Raw genomic sequence first — 18,869 nt, 5'->3', positions numbered from 1 at the left:
GCACAGTTTTCTCTTGTACTTTGAATAAAATTGTTGCATTACCTGCAGGGATCCTGAAGGCAAGTGCTTTGTCTCCTAGAGGGCATGGATTGATTTTTGTTTTGTTCACTGCTACTGTATTTCCCTGTGCTCTGCACATGGGTTAGTGCCCAATAAATATCTGATGAATGGAATGAGTGACTCTGGCCCTGGCTACCTCTTCAACCTCTCATCTCATGCCTGTCTTTCCCTTAAATATGCTTTTGTCCTCTAGTCTCCTTACTGTCTCCTGAAAACTCCTTCTCATCAGGCCTTTGAAACTGTTAGCCTTCTTCATGAAATGATTTTACCCAAATGCTCAGCAAGACTGTTTCAACTTTCTTCAGGTCTCCCTTAAAGGGCACCTCCTCAAAGATGCTTACCCTGTTTATCCCCTCTCCCAACATAATTAGACTCAACTAATTTATTTCCTCTCATAATTATCAGTTTATTGTCTCTCACCAGATTTTTAAGTTCTAGGAGGGCACAGACCATGTGTTCTGACATGAAAAATGTATACCCAGCGTGTATCCCAAGGTCACATACATTCTAGAAGCTCAATGGATGTTTGTTGAGTAATGAGCAAAGAAAGGCCTCTAGCACCTTGTCACTCTGGAAACGAAACATCGAGCCACAATGTTACAAAGCTTTACTCCAAATTACCATTTTAGCTTCTGTTACCTGTATTTTCTAACATACACAAATTTAATTGTTTAAGGCTCTTGTTATGGCAATAAAAGATTCTTTCCTGTCTCAAGATTGTACTAAAACCTTTTTCTTACATTCTCTTCTAGTGTTGTTATTTTTTAAGAAGTAGCTCTTTATTTCATCTAGAACTTCATTTGATGTAACTATGTACTGTTTTCCAAAAAGATGGCGATTATTCCCAAACATGTATCATAGGCTTAAAACTATATTATTTCTGGGTTCTATTCTGTCTCATCAATCTAGCTATCTATTACTGTGCCAGTACCACACATTTTAATATCACTGGGCTTAAAACACATATATCATGAGCTGCTTAAACAAGTGTCCCCGCACTGTTCTTCTTGCAAAGAAACTGCAACAGCATTTGGGCACATGTCAAGAATATTCCTATTGGGATTACATTAAATTCACAGAGTTGGGGGAAAGCAGCATCTTTATATTAATGTTCCCATCTTCACTGTAATGAAAATTTAGCCCTATCCTTTCCATTACCGTTACTGATATTATTTATTTCATTTTCCTTATCTAACGGCACTGCCTAACACTTCCAGAATAATGTAAATACTGATGAACACAGCTGTCTTTGCCTCTCCCTAACTTTAATGGATGCGTCTTAGTGTACGTCAGAGTAAGCACAATTCTGGCTACTAGTTTAAAATATGTTTATAATACACATTTACTGAGTTGTTTTATTTAAATCATGCTATAAAAGTGTCATTCAATTCTTATTTTTAGTTCACTTGGTTTAGTTTTCCAAGTGTCTGTAACATTTTATCTAATGTCTTTGAGACAGCTATCAAACACTACAAGGTTGTCTTTTCCTTTCACCTATTACAAATCATAACTGTGAATGCCATATTGAGCCGTTCTGGATTGCTAGAATAAACTCCTTTGGGTCAGAATATTATCCTTTTATCATAATGCTGATTTTATCTGCCAATATCTTATTTATAACTTCTACATCTAAACTCATAAGCAAAACTGGTTTGGAGTTTTAGTTTGTTTTCTAACCTTCGTTAGGTTTTAGTATCCAGTGGTCACACTGGAGAAAAAAGAATTGGAAAAGCTATCCTTCTTTCTGTAAGCTCCAGGCTTAAACTTCTGTCCCTACATTTCAACTTATTCAACCAACATTTCTTGAGTACCCACTGTGCATTTGTTAGACACTGACAAGATAAAATTTCATATATATATATATCTCTCTCTATATATATATCTCCACATCCTTGGTACAAAAAATTAAGTGAACAATGAAGAAACACACATGGAAGTAGACTATAATATTACTGGCTCATCTACATATATGTATAGAGCTGCACAAGGAAGAATTCACAGAAGAACTGAAATTTGAGCTAAGTCTTGAAGGCAAGTAGGAGAAAAAGAAAGGAGAACCAGCATTCTAAACATGTGTTCCTGAAGCGATCACTTCTACTTGCTCTTAAATAATTTTAATCCATAGGACTGTTTCCTGTAACATGATGCTACATTACTAATAGCAACTGGAATTGTGTATTGATACAACTGACAAGGCCTATATTTCTTTCCACATTATGTTCAGAAGTGGTGGGACTTAATATTTGTAGAGCTTGTTACTTCAAAATTCGTCTTAAATTCATTTTTTTTCCTACTACTTGTTCAAATTCACCATATTTCTGGTTGTTCTCTGCCAGAATAACACTGTGGCTTTTCATAATCCTTAACTATTCACTATTTATTAACTCTAAAACTCAAAAATAAATGGGCAGAAGTTGAAATATTCAGAACAGAAGGAGTAAAAACATAACATTCAAAGTTCATCACGATGCTGGTAGGGTTTTCCTGCTGCATGCTGTTTGATTTGAGATGATCACACCTTCTCTAACAATGTTCTATGGCCTGGCTCCAGGTTACCTCATTAAAATATAAACTCTTTAAAGTAAACTGAAAGAAACTCAGGATAGTGCCTACAACACAGTAGTTGTTGATAGAAATTTTTCTAAAACAATACAGTCCAGTAATTTGAAGATTGTAACACACATAGCTGCAGATTAACCGTAAAAATACAGTATATGCTTCTGGGAGGATAAACGGGTCCAATCATTCTGGGAGACAAGACTGATATTCAGAGTTTTGAAAACGTACACACCCTGAGCAGATTCATTTCTGGAAATTTACGCTAAAGAAAAAAATTAATGTACAGGGATATATGGCTACTAGGGATATTCACTGCAGCACAGTTTTATAATAATGAAAAATTAACAGTAGTCTAAATTTTCAACAGTAAGAAATATAAATAAATGCAACAGAACATTATAAATTCAATTGAAATTACAAAACTCTACATGTACTGACAAAGAAAGAAAGATGGTCAAGACAAATTATTAAGAAAAGCGGGTAACATTACATTATGCATCTCTGCACTACCTAATACAGTAGCCACTACCTACACAGAGGTACTTAAATTTAAATTTGATTAATTAAATTTAATTTTAAATTAGTTATATTTAAATAAAATTTAAAATTCAGTTCCTCCGTCACACTAACCACATTTCCACTACTCAACAGTCACACGTAGCCAGTGGCTACCACACTGCACAGAGCAGATACAGACCGCTTCCACCGTCGGGGAAGTTGCTGCTTTGCTGCTTTTAACTGCCTTCCTCACACTTCATTTAAAAAGGGATTATTCAGACTGGCACTAAAATAGTTCTGAGATTTTTTTTCCCCCTATCCAAATGTGAAAATTATCTGAAGACTCTGACCTCATATAGGGAAGTAGAGCTGTCATTTTTTTTTAATTCAATGTAAGATGAATTCTTCACTTAAGCTTTCTTAAAGTGAAGCATTACATAGAAAAGTGAAAAATTATCAGTAGTCACAGTGGTCAGCTGAAGTCTGAGGTTCCTCTCTAAAAATAAGTGACAGCACACCTCTGTATCATTCCCTCTAGCTGTGCCTCCAGGGCAGCAAATATATATTTTTTAAATTTTATTTATTTATTTTTGGCTGCATTGGGTCTTCGTTGCTACACGCGGGCTTTCTCTAGTTGCGGCGAGCGGGGACTACTCGTCATTGCGGTGCGCGGGTCTCTCATTGTGGTGGCCTCTCTTGTTGCAGAACACGGGCTCCAGGCACATGGGCTCAGTAGCTGTGGCTCGAGGGCTCTAGAGCGCAGGCTCAGCACTTGTGGTGCACAGGTTCAGTTGCTCCGCGGCATGTGGGATCTTCCCGGACCAGGCCTCGAACCCATGTCCCCTGCATTGGCAGGCGGATTCTTAACCGCTATGCCACCAGGGAAACCCAGCAAATAATTTCTATCACGTATCTTTTACAGCAAGACAACAGTTTCCATGGAAACCACAGGGCAAACATCCATTACTGCTGCCTAGGACTTCATAAGCACGCCGAAAATGAGGGAATCGCTTACTTTCAATTATTAATATTTTAAAATTGAGCAGTAGTTAGCTACTCTAATTCTGGTTTTGTTGTGTGTGTCTCTATGAACAAATCAAGAGATGAAAAACAAGTCAAGAAAATTCTGTGCCCCTCTAGCAACAAAATGAGTCTACAGAAATCAGGAGGGGGAAAAAAGAAACCAAGAAAGGTATTAAGCCAGTATACATGCCAGCCAATGTCATCTCATACAAGACAGCAAATCAGAACAGAAATCAGTGCAGAATTTAGGTAAGAAAGAAGAAATTCCCTTGCACTAGTTCAGGAGAGCATATAAATTTATCTAGGTCAAAATGCTGACTAATGAGGAAAAAAAGACAGTCGTAACAACTGAGAAAGTGGCCACTCACCTCTCTCAACAGAGCGTTCTCTTTTTCCTTCTGCTCCAAAAGGCTTTCGAGGTGGTGGACGTGCATCTCTGCCTCTGCCAGTCTCCTTGTTCTCTCATGGTCCTCCTCAGTAGCCTTAGCAGAAAGCCCCTTGCTCTGCAACATCTCCAGAAGCTTCTTGATGGATTCGTCCCGAGCGTTCAGGGTTTGCTTCTGAGTCTCTATCCGCAGCTCCATCTCCTCCAGAGTCTTTCGAAGGAGGAACAGCTCCTTGGCCTGCCGCTCGTGCTCAGTGTGCAGCCTCTGAAAGTTCTCCTCCGTCAGCTCTGTCACACAAGGCTCACCAGTCCTACTGTTACTATCCTGTTGAAACAGCTGGTTCAGGTCCCTCTGGATCCGCAGTTCATCCTGGAGAGCCTGGATTGTCATTTGCATGTGCTGGTATAAAGACAAAAAGGAAAACCCAAATGAGCTTTCCTCCTCAAGTAGCAGAAACAAAGCAGATTACGGGGAGTGAGAAAGCAGCTACCACAGCTCTCAGAACCCTGCGTTTAGCAAATGAGGATTCACATTATTCTGTTTTACACTGTCTTTAAAAATGATTGAGATAATCTGTAAAATGTCAGTAAGTTAATTTGCGTTTATTACCAACAGGAAACAAGGTAAGTCTGGCAGCTCCTCACTTTGCTTGACTAAATAAAGACACTGTTCAAAATTAACAGAAGGTATTACATGGAACTGAAGGTGAGGAGAGGGAAAATCTATAGGCATACGGACACATCATACAAAAAATTTCACCAAAAAACAAAGGATGTCAAAATACAAAATGACTTTTAAGTGTTTTACAATTAAGTCAGCACATTCAATAATAAACATATGAGTGCATGCCAGAACGTGCTTTGCACTCCTTATGTGTTAATTCATTTAATCCTCACTATAACACGTGTACTATTAATCGAATTTCATTGATGATGACACCATGCATGCAGAGACTTATATAACTCACCCCAAGATCACACAGTAAGTAACAGAGCTGGCATTCGAATTAAAGCAATTCTCGCAGCCCACTGAAGCTAGTACCCAAAGGTAATAAGATAACTTGAAGCTTTAAAAACAAAAAACAAAACACAAAAAACTGAGGCTGTGTGAGTTATTTATACAGGAGACAACAATATAAGTGAGTAATTTGAGTAACTAAATGAAAATGTTAGTGCAGATAAGCTAGTAAAATGTTTCAGAGGGTATATCTTTAGCCTGTATCCCTAACGAAGGTATACGAACCTTTAATTTGAATGGATAAATTCTAGAACATTATACAAAGAACCTAAAAGGAAGTTACATCAAGAATCATGTTTTTAGAAATGAAGAAGCAACAACAGAAAATCACTCTTTGTATTCAAGGTATTCAAGGTCTGGCAGTGTGCCGCAGTGGAAGGAAACTAACCCACAGTCAGAAGACATGAGTTTTAGTTCCAGCTCTCACACTAAAGAGCAGCCTAATTTGGAACACATTGCCTTCTTTCTGGGTTTCAGATTCCTCATATTTAAAATGAGGATATAAATGCCTGCACCATCTTTTCAAAGAGCTAATAATATCATTGAAATCTTTGTGGCATATATGTTAAAACATACATTGTTTAAAACTTTTGGCAAACTGCAAAACAGCAGTAAATATCTCAAGGAAACGATCTGGCAAGTGTACAAAGATGCTCATTGTTGTTTATACCAGTGACAAAATTAGAAACAACCTAAATGGATATTAATAGGTGATGAGTTAAGTAAATGAGAAATGTCCACCCAGTTTAATACTATGCATCAATTTTTTTAAATGTAGATTTATATTTACTGATTAAAAACTACAGTTACAACATATTAAGTGTAAAAAAGCAGATATATAATAGCAAGTATAGGATGATCGCGATTCTACTTTTTAAAAAGTATATACATGTAGACCCAACACAGCCAAAAATAAAATAAATTAATTTTAAAAAAAGTATATACATGCAGAGAAAAGTCTAAAAGGATGCAAACAATTACCAGTGTCTGGGTATGGGTAGATTTTACATTTTTCTTCATACTTTTTTCTACTATCTAAATCCCCTACAGTAAGCAAGTAATCGATAAACAGAGACATTTTTACCTTTAAAAATAAGAGAAAAGACTTCAGAGATGCCTGCTTGGCTGTGTTCAATTTGCTACCACTTTGGTTAAAAGGGAGGGAACAATAAATATTTACTATTTACTATAAATAAAAAATATCATAAGAAATAAAAATACTTCTGTAATGTTACACAAGGAATAATTAATTTGGGGGAACGGAGGAAGGCAAGAAAGGAGGAAGGGAGGAACGGACTGGAATCACTGAGGGACAACATGTAAGAAAACTTTATTCTATTCCACATAAAAATTTTTTTTAACTGAGGTGTAACTGACATTGAAAATTTTTTTTTTTTTTTTTTTTTTTGCGGTACGCGGACCTCTCACTGTTGTGGCCTCTCCCGTTGCGGAGCACAGGCTCCGGACGCACAGGCTCAGCGGCCATGGCTCACGGGCCCAGCCACTCCACGGCATATGGGATCCTCCCAGACCGGGGCACGAACCCGCGTCCCCTGCATCGGCAGGCGGACTCTCAACCACTGCGCCACCAGGGAAGCCTGACATTGAAAATTTTTTAACGATAGCTTTCTTGAGACATAGTTCACATACACCATAAAGTTTGCCGGTTTACAGTGTGTAAGTCAGCAGTTTTCAGCATATTAAAATTATGCAAAAAGAAAGATTGAAATAAACTCATGTGTAAATGTTCAAAAAAATAAAAAAAGTCATGCATCGACCACTGCTATCTCATTCTAGAACACTGCCATCACCCCTTAAGAGAAATCCCATATGCATCTGCAGTCACTTCCCAGCCACTTCCCATCTTTCTCTCCTCCTAACCCTCCTCTTGAATTTGAACTAAATGTATGTACTACCCACTCAAAAATTAAATTTTAAAAAATGCCTAATGATATTTTTCAGCCTCAAAAAGGAAGGAAATGCTGACACACGCTGCAACATGGATGGACACTATGCCAAATGAAATAAGCCCGTCACAAAAGACGAATATTACACGAGTCCACTTACATGAGGGTCCCTAGAGCAGTCTACCTCACAGAGACAGGAAGCACAAGAGTGGTTGCCAGGGGCTGGGGAGACGGGAGACAGGGAGTGATTGTTTGATGGGTGCAGAGATTCAGTTTTACAGGATGAAAAGAGTTGTGGAGATGGATGGTGGTGATGGTTGCAAAACAATATGAATGTACCTTATGAACTGTACACCTGAAAACTGGTTAAGATGGTAAATTTAACATGGTGAATGTAAGCTGTATTTTACAACAATTTTAAACACTGGGGAAAAAATATGCCTGCCATAGAATTCCAATGTGTTGATATTAAATAATTTACTTATAACCATTGATAAATATTTAGTTTGGTTCTTATTTTCCACTATTATAATGGGCACCTTCACATGTATATTTCTGCACATCTATCCAAATTTTTCCTGGAGATAAATTCTGAAAGATGGAATTCCTGGATCAGAGGGTATGCAGTTATGATTTTAATATACACAACAAATTACCTCTAAAAGGGTCTGTACAGATTTAAACTTCCACCAAACGATGTCTGAGCACTTTCCTATACCTTTGACAACTGGGTATTTTCTTTCTTCTCTTTCTTTTTTGGGCTTTTCTTTGATTACAAGTAAGACTGAATATCTATTCACATATCTACAGGTGCTTTGTATTCCTTCCTTTGTGACTCATCTGTCCTTGTTCTTTGTTCATTTTGTTTTGGGGACATTTAACCTTTCTCCTAATCCACTTTAATATCTTTTTATATTTGGAAAACAACCTTTTGCCTGCTGTGCATGTTACAAATATATTTCCAAATCTGTCATTTTTCTTTTAACATAGTTTATGGCAACTTAAATAGAGAATTTTTTTAGTGCAAAGATAAGAACCTCTTCTTTTATAGTTTCTGGTTTTGGTATTACGCTTAGCAAGTAGTGAACTTTCAATTATGGCAGTCTTCAAACTCTCGAAAAGCATTGGCTTTTTCTTACGAAAAATAAATTTACAATAAAATTATCAGGTATTTGAATGCATGAATATGGTTCTTTAAATAAATTTAACCACCCGCATCATGCTGCAAAGATTCTCAACAGTTGTTGGAGTTCAAAATCCGTAATAAAAAGATGTGTCAAAATGCTAATTCTCTGAAGCCTATAATCAACCCCCAGTTTCATTCTTTACCTTTGGAAGTCAAAAACTCCAAATAAATCCTGAGCAAGTTTATCCCACAGGGAAATATCAGAAGTCAAATTCAACAGTGAAACTGATTTCTAGGTACAACTGTCCCTCCTTTTCTGGACGCTCATCACCAAATTCATTCAAATCAAGAGAAACAGATGTTGACGACAGCTAACAGTCTCACATACACTTTAGCACTTGTGATTATACTAGTATGGCAAGCACTGTTTTGGTGAAGAAAGAAAATACAACGACTAATGTGCCCTGCTTCTCCAGCTCTGCTTGCACTCATTTCACTAGAATATAGAATTAAAATGATGCTCTGACTGGTAGCCGAGAAGGCTACACAGCAATTTTCTCCGTCGTAATGGGAATCAGCACCCCTTCTTTAGGCTACATTCAAGCTAGATTCACTTTATAAAAGTTCCTGCCAACTCCCTTGGGAGAAGAAAGAAGCAGCAGGCAATAAGCCAGCCTGCCCTTTCTCTAGCACATTCGTACTGAAGATAAAGTGAGCATATCTGCACATATCACAGACATTTACCATGATCGACCAAAAACAGACATGCTGGATTTAGTAGGACGATCTCAGTTGTCAGATATTAGGAAAATTTCTATTTGGGAATTCTGCTCATGACACTCTCCAAAATGATCTCACACTTCTCACATTCCAAATTGTACACCAACACTCACTAGTCTACTTCTGCTCACTCTAACACTCAGCTTGAGCTGCAACACTGGAAAAATAACAGCTTAAAATTTAGTTCAAGGATTGTGCTAAAATTACACCAAGCTGTATCTCAGTGAAATGGTAGGATGTTGTGAACAACAGTAATGAAAATTCTTAAATCTCTGATAGGGTTTATGATCTTTTTTTTAGAAAAATACATCGCAAAAACAACAAAAGATCACAACAATGCTTCATATATTTTAGACAAATATCAGAAGCTCTTCTGAGGCAAAACTTCCATTAGTTTCTCTGACGAGAACGCTTTGATCCAGTTTATCCTGATTTCCAAAATGACAGAACCATGGAGTCTAGAGCTATTTTTAGTTACAGAAAAAGAATATTATGGATACATGAAAATGGTCATCGTCACAAACATTATACTGCATCCCAGAGAGTTCAATGCACTATTTGTCAAGATAACCATTAGAAAAAATACCAGTACTGCATCCTATTATGTAAGACCGATTTTTTTTCCTGAAACATGTAAATACATACATTGAGTAAACTTTATCAATGCAAAATGCAAAAGAGTTTATAATAATTCTTACTAACATCACCCAAGTCGATCCTCAGGCTCTGTGATGTTCTGATCTGTGCTGTACCGTATGTGTCCCTAAGAAGAGCACTTACCAGCCCAATCCGCAATTTATTTCTTTGTATCTGTCTTCAAGAAAAACTTTCTAGAACTTGGGACTTTCATCTTTTTACTCAGGGGCACGGCACAGTGTTTGGTATAGTAAGTGCTCAATAAATTTTTGATGAAAGACTGACAAAAACAAATTGTCACGCATTATTTTGAAAGTAAACGGCTACTAGATAGTAGATGCAAATCAAGTCCCTGGAAAATTATATCCTTCCCCTATAACAGAGAGAATTACTCTCATTCTGTAACAATTAGTTCCTTACCAGCTAACACAAAAAAAATTCTATCTCAAATACAAACTGGCCAAAATACTAAATGCAATCCTAATTTTTAAAAAAATGTTAATTATACACTCTGGATTTATTTGTGTTTGATCTGAAGTGAAGAGAAGCATTTTCAAATAATAAACTGTCAACAAGTATCTTTTATACTTTTAATACTATACAACATACACAAAAAGTGTAGGATAGAGTTCTTGTCCAAAAACAGAGCGTACAAAGTGGTAAAACTTAATAGCTATATATACACACTCACACATCAGCACTATACCTTATTATAAATTTTAAATTAAGAATATTCAAGAAGGAGAAATGGGACATATAAAAGCACTTATTATATATGCAACATACTCAGATGAAGTTTAGATTCTCTAAGATCACTATGATATGGATTCACGAATCTTTAATATGAAAAGAAAGTATTCTAATTTCTATCATTTTAGAAGAAACTCAAAGTTTTTTAATGAGTCTGAATCTCCAAGACTGAGACAAAGGAAGAGCCTCTAAGGTAATTCATTTCATCTGATCGTTCGTCTAGTACTCTTTCCGTTGATTCTTTCAGTTGATGACAAGGATTTATTTTCTGTGCAGCAAAGCATACTGTAAACTCTCAAATATTAAACCAAAACCAAGTTCTCAGACTGATCTAAACACAAGCAAGAGACATACTGCAATGCAAGAAACAACCACACCAGAATTCAAATGGATAGATTAAATTGCTTAAATGAATGCTACTTTGAGCTTATTCTCCTCTAAAAAAGATGTCAGAGTCAAGAAAATGAACAAGCAATTATTCCAGATTCCTAGCAGCTACTCTCTGCTACTGAATCCAGGAGAGAAAAAAGAACATCTGCCTTCATGCCAGCATAACCCAGAAGAGAAATTAAAGAATAAATGAAAATACTATCAAAATGGGCAAGTCCCAAGGTCACTGATACATTCTATTATTGTGTGCTCATAAAGACAACTCAAGTGACAATAAACTGATTTTAGTACAAGTTCTAGAAATGCCAAATAGCTTTCAGTTACCCAAACTCCCATACCATTTACTTACCCCTTAGCCTCTACTTAAAGAGTATCCTCTACCTGTTCCCTCACTTTCACTCCCAGCTAAATCCTACCTGTCCTTTCATCCTTAGATCAGGCATTATCTCCTCTAGAAAGCCTGTCTGACTCTCAAACTGAACAAAAGGCAAAAATAGAGAGGAAGGAATGGGTGGAGGAAGAAAAGTACAGAAAGAAGAAAAGATAATATCCCAAACCAGATACTACAATAGTAAAAATATCATTCTAAGCAATGTCGGGGTTGAAGACGTCATTCCATTAAAAAATAACATCAAAATAAAAATTTTTTTCACCTTAAAAGCAAAATCAACCAGCAGAGGGATCCTATAGTAACCATTTCCATAGTGTTTACTTGAGAACGCTCAGTACTAACAAAGCAACGGCAGAATTAAATACAAGGGACCATAAAGGTACTGTTCAGTCTAGCAGCATTTTAAGTATCAAGCTCGCTTCTTTCTTCATGCTCTACAACCCAAAAGTTTCAAGCACCTGCAACAGACGTCAATGAGGTTAACAAAATTCCCAGATTTAGTCCCTGAAATACTAGTACATAAATCAAGAAGAAATAAGGGTAAAGAAAGAAGAGTTAAGCGATACCAATCAGCTGTGAACATGTTAAGAGCTAACCCTGGCAATGCTGCAACTGGGAGTGGATTCAGCTGAATAAATACACACCGGAGGCAGCAGCTTGGCTGTTGGGGGCGGTGCGGTCCCTGCTGACATTCAGCTGCAGCGCATGGCATAAAGCTAACAGGGGCTAATGTCTGTGTCTCACAGAGCTATGTCAACACTGAAGTCACTGTGTGCCCAAAGCTTTCCAGAAGCTATAGAATTCCCTTCTCCTTTTTTTCCCCTCCTTTTCCTCCAGAGAAAGAGAAGAGGCAAGGAAGACTGATATTGAGGGAGAGTACAAAGAGATCATGACCTTACAGTCTTACAGAAAAGCACTCGTGTACACTGCCATTGTTTAAGATGCTTTCACACACACTATCACTGAACTGTGTTAAATGGAAATGAAGCCCACCAAAATTATTTACATAAATATTTCTGTCTTGAGGAGAAAATAGCATAGAACATATAAAAAGAACATCAGCTAACCAGAATAAACCAACCAAATTACTCACATTTTTTTTCAAGACTTACATCTTTAATAATGGGCTTTCTTGTAAAAATCAAACCTACACTAGGCAACTGATAAACTACAATAGTCCACTGTTATATTTTGTTCTAGAGATACTAAGACCAAGTGCAGTAAGACAAGAGAAGGAAATCAAAGGTATAAGAATTAGAAAACAAGAAACAGTCATTATACAGGATGAAAACTCAGAAGAAATTACAGACAAAATATCTGTATCATTAAGAGTCCAGCAAGGGACTTCCCTGGTGGTCCAGTGGTTAGGAATCCACCTTCTAATGCAGAGGACGTGGGTTCTGCATCCCACATGCCACAGGGCAACTCAGCACGTGCCACAACTACAGAACCCACCAGAGCCCACATGCTCTGGAGCCTGCGTACCGCAACGAAAGATCCTGCATGCCGCAAGGAATATCCCGTGTGCAGCACCTAAGACCTGACACAGCCAAAAATAAAATAAATAAATAAATATTTTTTAAAAAAGGGTTCAGCAAGCCTGGCGCATATAAGATCAACATATAAAATTTAACTGCATTTCTCTACAAGGAACAAATCTTTAAAAAGTGTAATTAAAAAGAGAGAGAAAGAGAATCTTGATAAATAAAACCAAAGAAGTGGTTCAAGCCCTGGTCTGGGAAGATCCCACGTGCCACGGAGCAGCTGGGCCCGTGAGCCACAAATACTGAGCCTGCGCGTCTGGAGCCTGTGCTCCGCAGCAAGAGAGGCCGCGACAGTGAGAGGCCCGCGCACCGCGATGAAGAGTGGCCCCCGCTTGCCACAACTAGAGAAAGCCCTCGCACAGAAACGAAGACCCAACACAGCCAAAAATAAATAAATGAATAAATAAATTTATAAAAAAAAAAAAAAAAAAAAAAAAACCAAAGAAGCATCTGGGGATAAAATAACTATAAAAAGTCAAACTATTATGGAGAAAACCATAATTGCTTCGAAAGCAAAACACCAAGGTATAAATATAATTGTTTTTGTATACAATCCCTTAAATTTTCCATGGCAACCATCAAATAAGGCATATCTAAGACTCTTTTGCACATGCTTCTGTAAAAATGTTAAGTAGATAAAAGAAATCTTTAAAAATTAATAAAATTTTTTTGAAAATCAATTTAGGTACTAAACAGACAATACAAAAGATTGCTTCATGTTTTAGCAGCATGTTGAGAGGAAATAAAACCATATGGTATCTTCATGGGGTATTTAAAAGGAAAATACATTTGTTTTCTTGACTCTCACCAATTTTACCACATAAACTCCAGTAAATACATGTGTTACCATTACTTTCATTTATCTCCTATATCCATATTTACTCATCACGTTATATTTTCAATTTGAATACTTAGGTCTATGACCACAAAACCTTTCACTTCACTTCAGCTGACTGCTTACTTTTAGGGGAAAGTTAAACATGCACTTACCCTATGACCCAGCGATTCCACTTCTAGATATTTCCGCAAGAGAAATAAAAACATGGCCACAAACACATCTGTATAAAAATGTTTACAACCGCTTTATTCATAAGAGCCAAAACTGGAAACAACCCCATCAACAGGAGAATGGATAAACTGATTGTGCAATATCCATGCTATGAAAACCACTCAATATTAGGATGACTATGGATACATGCAACAACACGAATAAACTTAAAAAAAAATAGTAGGCCGAGCAAAAGAAGCCAAACACAACAGAGTACAGACTATGTGGTTCCATGTATAAGAGGCTCTAGAGCAGGCAAAACTAATCTAAAGTGAAAGGAATTAGAACACCATCTATGTGTTGGGGGCAGGGAAAATACTGATTGGGAAGGAGCTCAAGGGGACCTTATGGGATGATGGAAATGTTCTATATCTTCATAAGACTGCATTATATGACTACTGGCATTTGGCAAAACTCATGGAACTATTATACTGAAGATCCATGTATTTTGCTGTATGTAAACTATACTCCAACAAAAAATAAATGTATTAGGGCTCCCCTGGTGGCGCAGTGGTTGAGGGTCTGCCTGCCGATGCAGGGGACACGGGTTCGTGCCCCGGTCCGGGAGGATCCCACATGCTGCAGAGCGGCTGGGCCCGTGAGCCATGGCCGCTGAGCCTGCGCATCCGGAGCCTGTGCTCCGCAACAGGAGAGGCCACAACAGTGAGAGGCCCGCGTACTGCAAAAAAAAAATAAAATAAAAAATAAATTTTAAATAAATTAATTAATTAAAACAGAAAAAAGTAACAGGTATAGGTCTGAAAAGGGAAAAGTAAATAAATACTCAAGAAAACTTCTTAACAAGTAGGAATGACTTCACTTAAAAGAAAGAAGGATAATTTAGTTGATTTTTAAGAACACTTCCAGTTCCAACATGTATTATGCTCTATCACCTAATTCAATTGTAACCCTGCATTCTTAAAAAGGTTAGAGAAGAAAGCAGAAGCTTGGGGCTACAGAGACTCATTCAAATATACAACAACGTATGGAAATCATCATTAACAATTTGCCTTATTTGCTTCAAATATCTCTCTCTCTCCCCCACCCCTCACTGTTGCTTATTTAAAATTCACATAAGTGATGTCATCTGTTCTTGATTCTCTTTGCAAATTGCTTATGTTACTCACATAATGTGCCTGAGAATGTAAACTGGTATAGCCACTATGGGAAGTGGTAATGGAGGTTCCTCAAAAAATTAAAAATAGAACTGCCATTAGATCCAGCAATTCCACTTCTGAGATTTTATCCAAAGAAAACAAAAATACTAACTCAAAAAGATATCCGCACCCCCATGTTCACTGCAACATTATTTATAATGCCCAAGATATGTTAACAACCTAAGTGTCCATCAATGGATAAATGGATAAAGAAAATGTGGTGTGTCTATCTATACACATATGTGTATATATTATTATTCAGCCATAAAAAAAATAAGATCTTACCATTTCGGGGGGAGCGGACCACAAGCTCACAGATAGAGAACAGATTGGTGGTTGCCAGAGGTGGGAGACAGGGAGTGGGTGAAATGGGTAAAGGGAGTCAAAAGGTAGAAACTTCCAGTTATAAAAATAAGTAAGTCCTGGGAACATAATGTACAGCATGGTGACTATAGTTAATAACACTGTATTACATATTTGAAAGTTGCTAAAAGAGTAGATCTTAAAAGTTCTCATCCCAAGAAAAAAAAGTTCTTTGTAACTATGTGTGGTGATGGATGTTAACCAGACCCAGTGTGTTGATCATTTTGTACTGTAACCCAACAGCAAAATATTGAAACTAATATAATGTTATATGTCAACAATACTTCAATTTTTTAAAAACGTGTTTGAGATTTATCCACACTGATATACATAACTCTAATTCATTCACTTTTATGAACTGTATAATACAGGCTTCACAATTCCTTATCCAATATTCTAAAATCCAAAGAGCTTTAAAAAGACTAAATTTTCCTCCAAGCTTAATGGACAAACCTGACTCAACTGCTATGAGGCTATTTACCATTTATTGATCCAATTTAATATGAATATTCCTAAGTTTTGCTACAGAGTTAATATGTTTGATTACTGGGTATTGTCCAGATCCCAATGGGAGCATTACACAATATGCAGTTTATATACTGGATTACTTTCAAAATCTGAAAAAAATCTGAATTCCAACATACATGTGCCCTAAGTATTCTGGAGGAAAGGACTGTGTACTCATATTCCATTTTGTGAATAAATGTCAACTTATCCACTCACCTACTGAGGAACAGTTAGATGTTTTTCCACTTTTTTCACTGTTACAACAAGCACATGTACATCTACCTGTCTCCTTGTGCACAGGTGCAAAAGTTTCTCTCAAGGAGACACACAGGAATGAAACTGCCAGGTAGTAGAGCGTGTCTTCAACCTTACTGGTCATTTAAACGTACCTTTTTCAATTTACTATAAACAAGATGCATGACACAGATGATAAAAGGGAGCAGATATCCAGCCTATAACTTTCATATCTACAGAATCATTAATCATATAACACTTTCCATTAATCATAAAACCACTTTCCCAGAAGGAAATTTTTGGTGGAAATGGATTGGGTTGCTACTTAAAAAAAAAAAAGCTAAATGATTGTGCATTCAATTCCATCCATAAGGAATAAAGACAGAGTGTTTTCAAAGAAAGTGGTTACTTATGAAGCTACTTTAATTAGCAGAGCCCTAGTATCACTGTAAGGCATGAGAATATTTCTAAAAAAGAAAAAATTCTACCCATAGGATCTTTTCTCTCTGAAAGAAGGAATTAGAGAAGAAACAGAAAAGATTGGAAAGAATCCTAATTTCTCTCTGCTCACCCTACTTCCTAAAATGGCATCTTTCCCTGAGAATCCCCACAAAATAAAACTACTTTAATCTCAGTACCAAAATTTTGATGTCAAAGATTCCTATAAAAATGATGTTAGAGATAAGGACACTGAAAATCTGAAAACAACAATAATCAACAGTTTCAAGAATTTCCTTTCTATCCCTTTCATATTTATTATATTTATTGGAAAAATAAATAAGCTGACTTCTTTTTTCTATCAGGTATCTGAGAAACAAAAAAGTAATACAGGGATACCTGATTCATTACTAATGTTTAAAGTATTTTTAAACTAAATTTATGAATTGGGATAGACGCTTATATAATTCTTTTTTTCTGACAGCTTTAAAAACACATTCTTTGATCCCCGTATTATAAGGAAAATTGACTTTTTAAATAAAGCTACTTGCGTAACCCAAGGTACCTAAACAAAAACAAGAAAACTTAAATGAGAAGTTCACAAAGGAACATTTGATGATGTTAGTGAACCTAAAATATTTCATATTTCTAACACAGACTTAAGCAAAAGAAAATATGCATCCCAATGTATAGACAAGTGCCACAAAAACACAAAACCTACAGGAACACAAGAACAGCACTTTATCCTAGGTGGAAAAACGAACCCCTAGCCTACTTCAATACCAGAAGAATGATAAGATTCTGAGAGGGCTCTGGCTACCTTAGGAGTTCTCTCCACCAAGAACAAGAACTAGTAATTAACATGAAAGAGTCCATTTCAGACAATTCTGCCCACAAAGGAGGCAGTGCTGTTGAAAAATAAACTTAACCAAACATTGGAGAACAGAAAAAAAATACTGAAGTATAATCCCTCACTGACGGAAGAAAGATCTTTAGTTAGTAGCAGGCATTATGCTCCCTGACAGAGACACAGTGGCAGGTGGGTATAATAAACATGGTCTGTCTCCACATAAAGGTAGATAAGACAGATAACGGTGGATAAGAGAGTCATTAATCCCAACAGCAACAAAAATACACAATTATAACTGCAAACAGGGATAAAAGCTATAAATCAAGGTAGTAACAGATGAGATCTGGGGGCTGGGTGAGATCTGAAGAATGAGTTAACATCCACTAACTGTTTAAAGACACAACACTTCTACTGTGAGGAGAAGACTACTTAGGTGAAGAACCTCAAGAAGGAGGGGGCACAGCACATTTGAGGGATTAAGGAGCCTGAGCACCAAGGAAGTGGGACAAGAGTTTTAATGGACTTTAAGGGCAACAGGAAGCCCTGGAAAAGTTTTGAGCAGAGTATGATCATCTCTACCATCATCACTAATAGTGATGCCAGGCACATACTACCACATTTAATTCTTAGAACAAGTACATGAGGTAAGAATTATATAACCATTTTACAGATGAGGAAACTAAGGTTTGGAAAGACTTAGCAGCCTGCCAAGCTCACATAACTAGTGAGTGGTGGAGCCAGGATTCAAACATCACATGGGCACTTTCAAAAGCTCAGACTGGGCTTCCCTGGTGGCACAGTGGTTGAGAGTCCGCCTGCCGATGCAGGGCACACGGGTTCGTGCCCCCGTCCGGGAAGATCCCACATGCCGCAGAGCGGCTGGGCCCGTGAGCCATGGCCGCTGAGCCTGCGCGTCCGGAGCCTGTGCTCTGCATCGGGAGAGGCCACAACAGTGAGAGGCCCGCGTACCGCAAAAAAAAAACAACCCAGACTGGCTGCGATGAGGCTGCACATGAGGGGGAAAGAGAAAGACTGGGGGAAATTGGGAGACCACTGCAATAATGTCAGCCAACAGCGACATGACCAAACTATGACAGTGGCTGTGGGGTGGGAAAATGGATGGCTTCGAGAAATACTTCAGAGAAAAAAGACCACCAGGATTTGACTGGCAGGGTGGGAAATGAGGGAGTGAAGCAATCAAGGAA

At 37.4% G+C, this 18,869-nt stretch overlaps 1 protein-coding gene across 9 annotated transcripts in view; it reads right to left on the bottom strand.

The window, feature by feature from the left end:
- The window catches only part of ERC1 (ELKS/RAB6-interacting/CAST family member 1), a 391,788-nt gene that overhangs the window by 304,331 nt on the left and 68,588 nt on the right, over positions 1-18,869 (bottom strand). For all 9 annotated transcript variants that reach the window (XM_032647173.1, XM_032647178.1, XM_032647182.1 and 6 more), the window contains exon 3: positions 4,509-4,925. In XM_032647173.1, the coding sequence (XP_032503064.1) occupies positions 4,509-4,925 (417 nt within the window). The remainder of the gene's footprint in view (positions 1-4,508; positions 4,926-18,869) is intronic.

Source organism: Phocoena sinus, chromosome 10 (assembly GCF_008692025.1).
Source record: "Phocoena sinus isolate mPhoSin1 chromosome 10, mPhoSin1.pri, whole genome shotgun sequence".
NCBI classification, from domain to species: Eukaryota; Metazoa; Chordata; class Mammalia; order Artiodactyla; family Phocoenidae; genus Phocoena; species Phocoena sinus.
The sequence above is the reverse complement of the archived record's forward strand: the minus strand, read 5'-3'. Positions and strand labels throughout refer to the sequence as shown.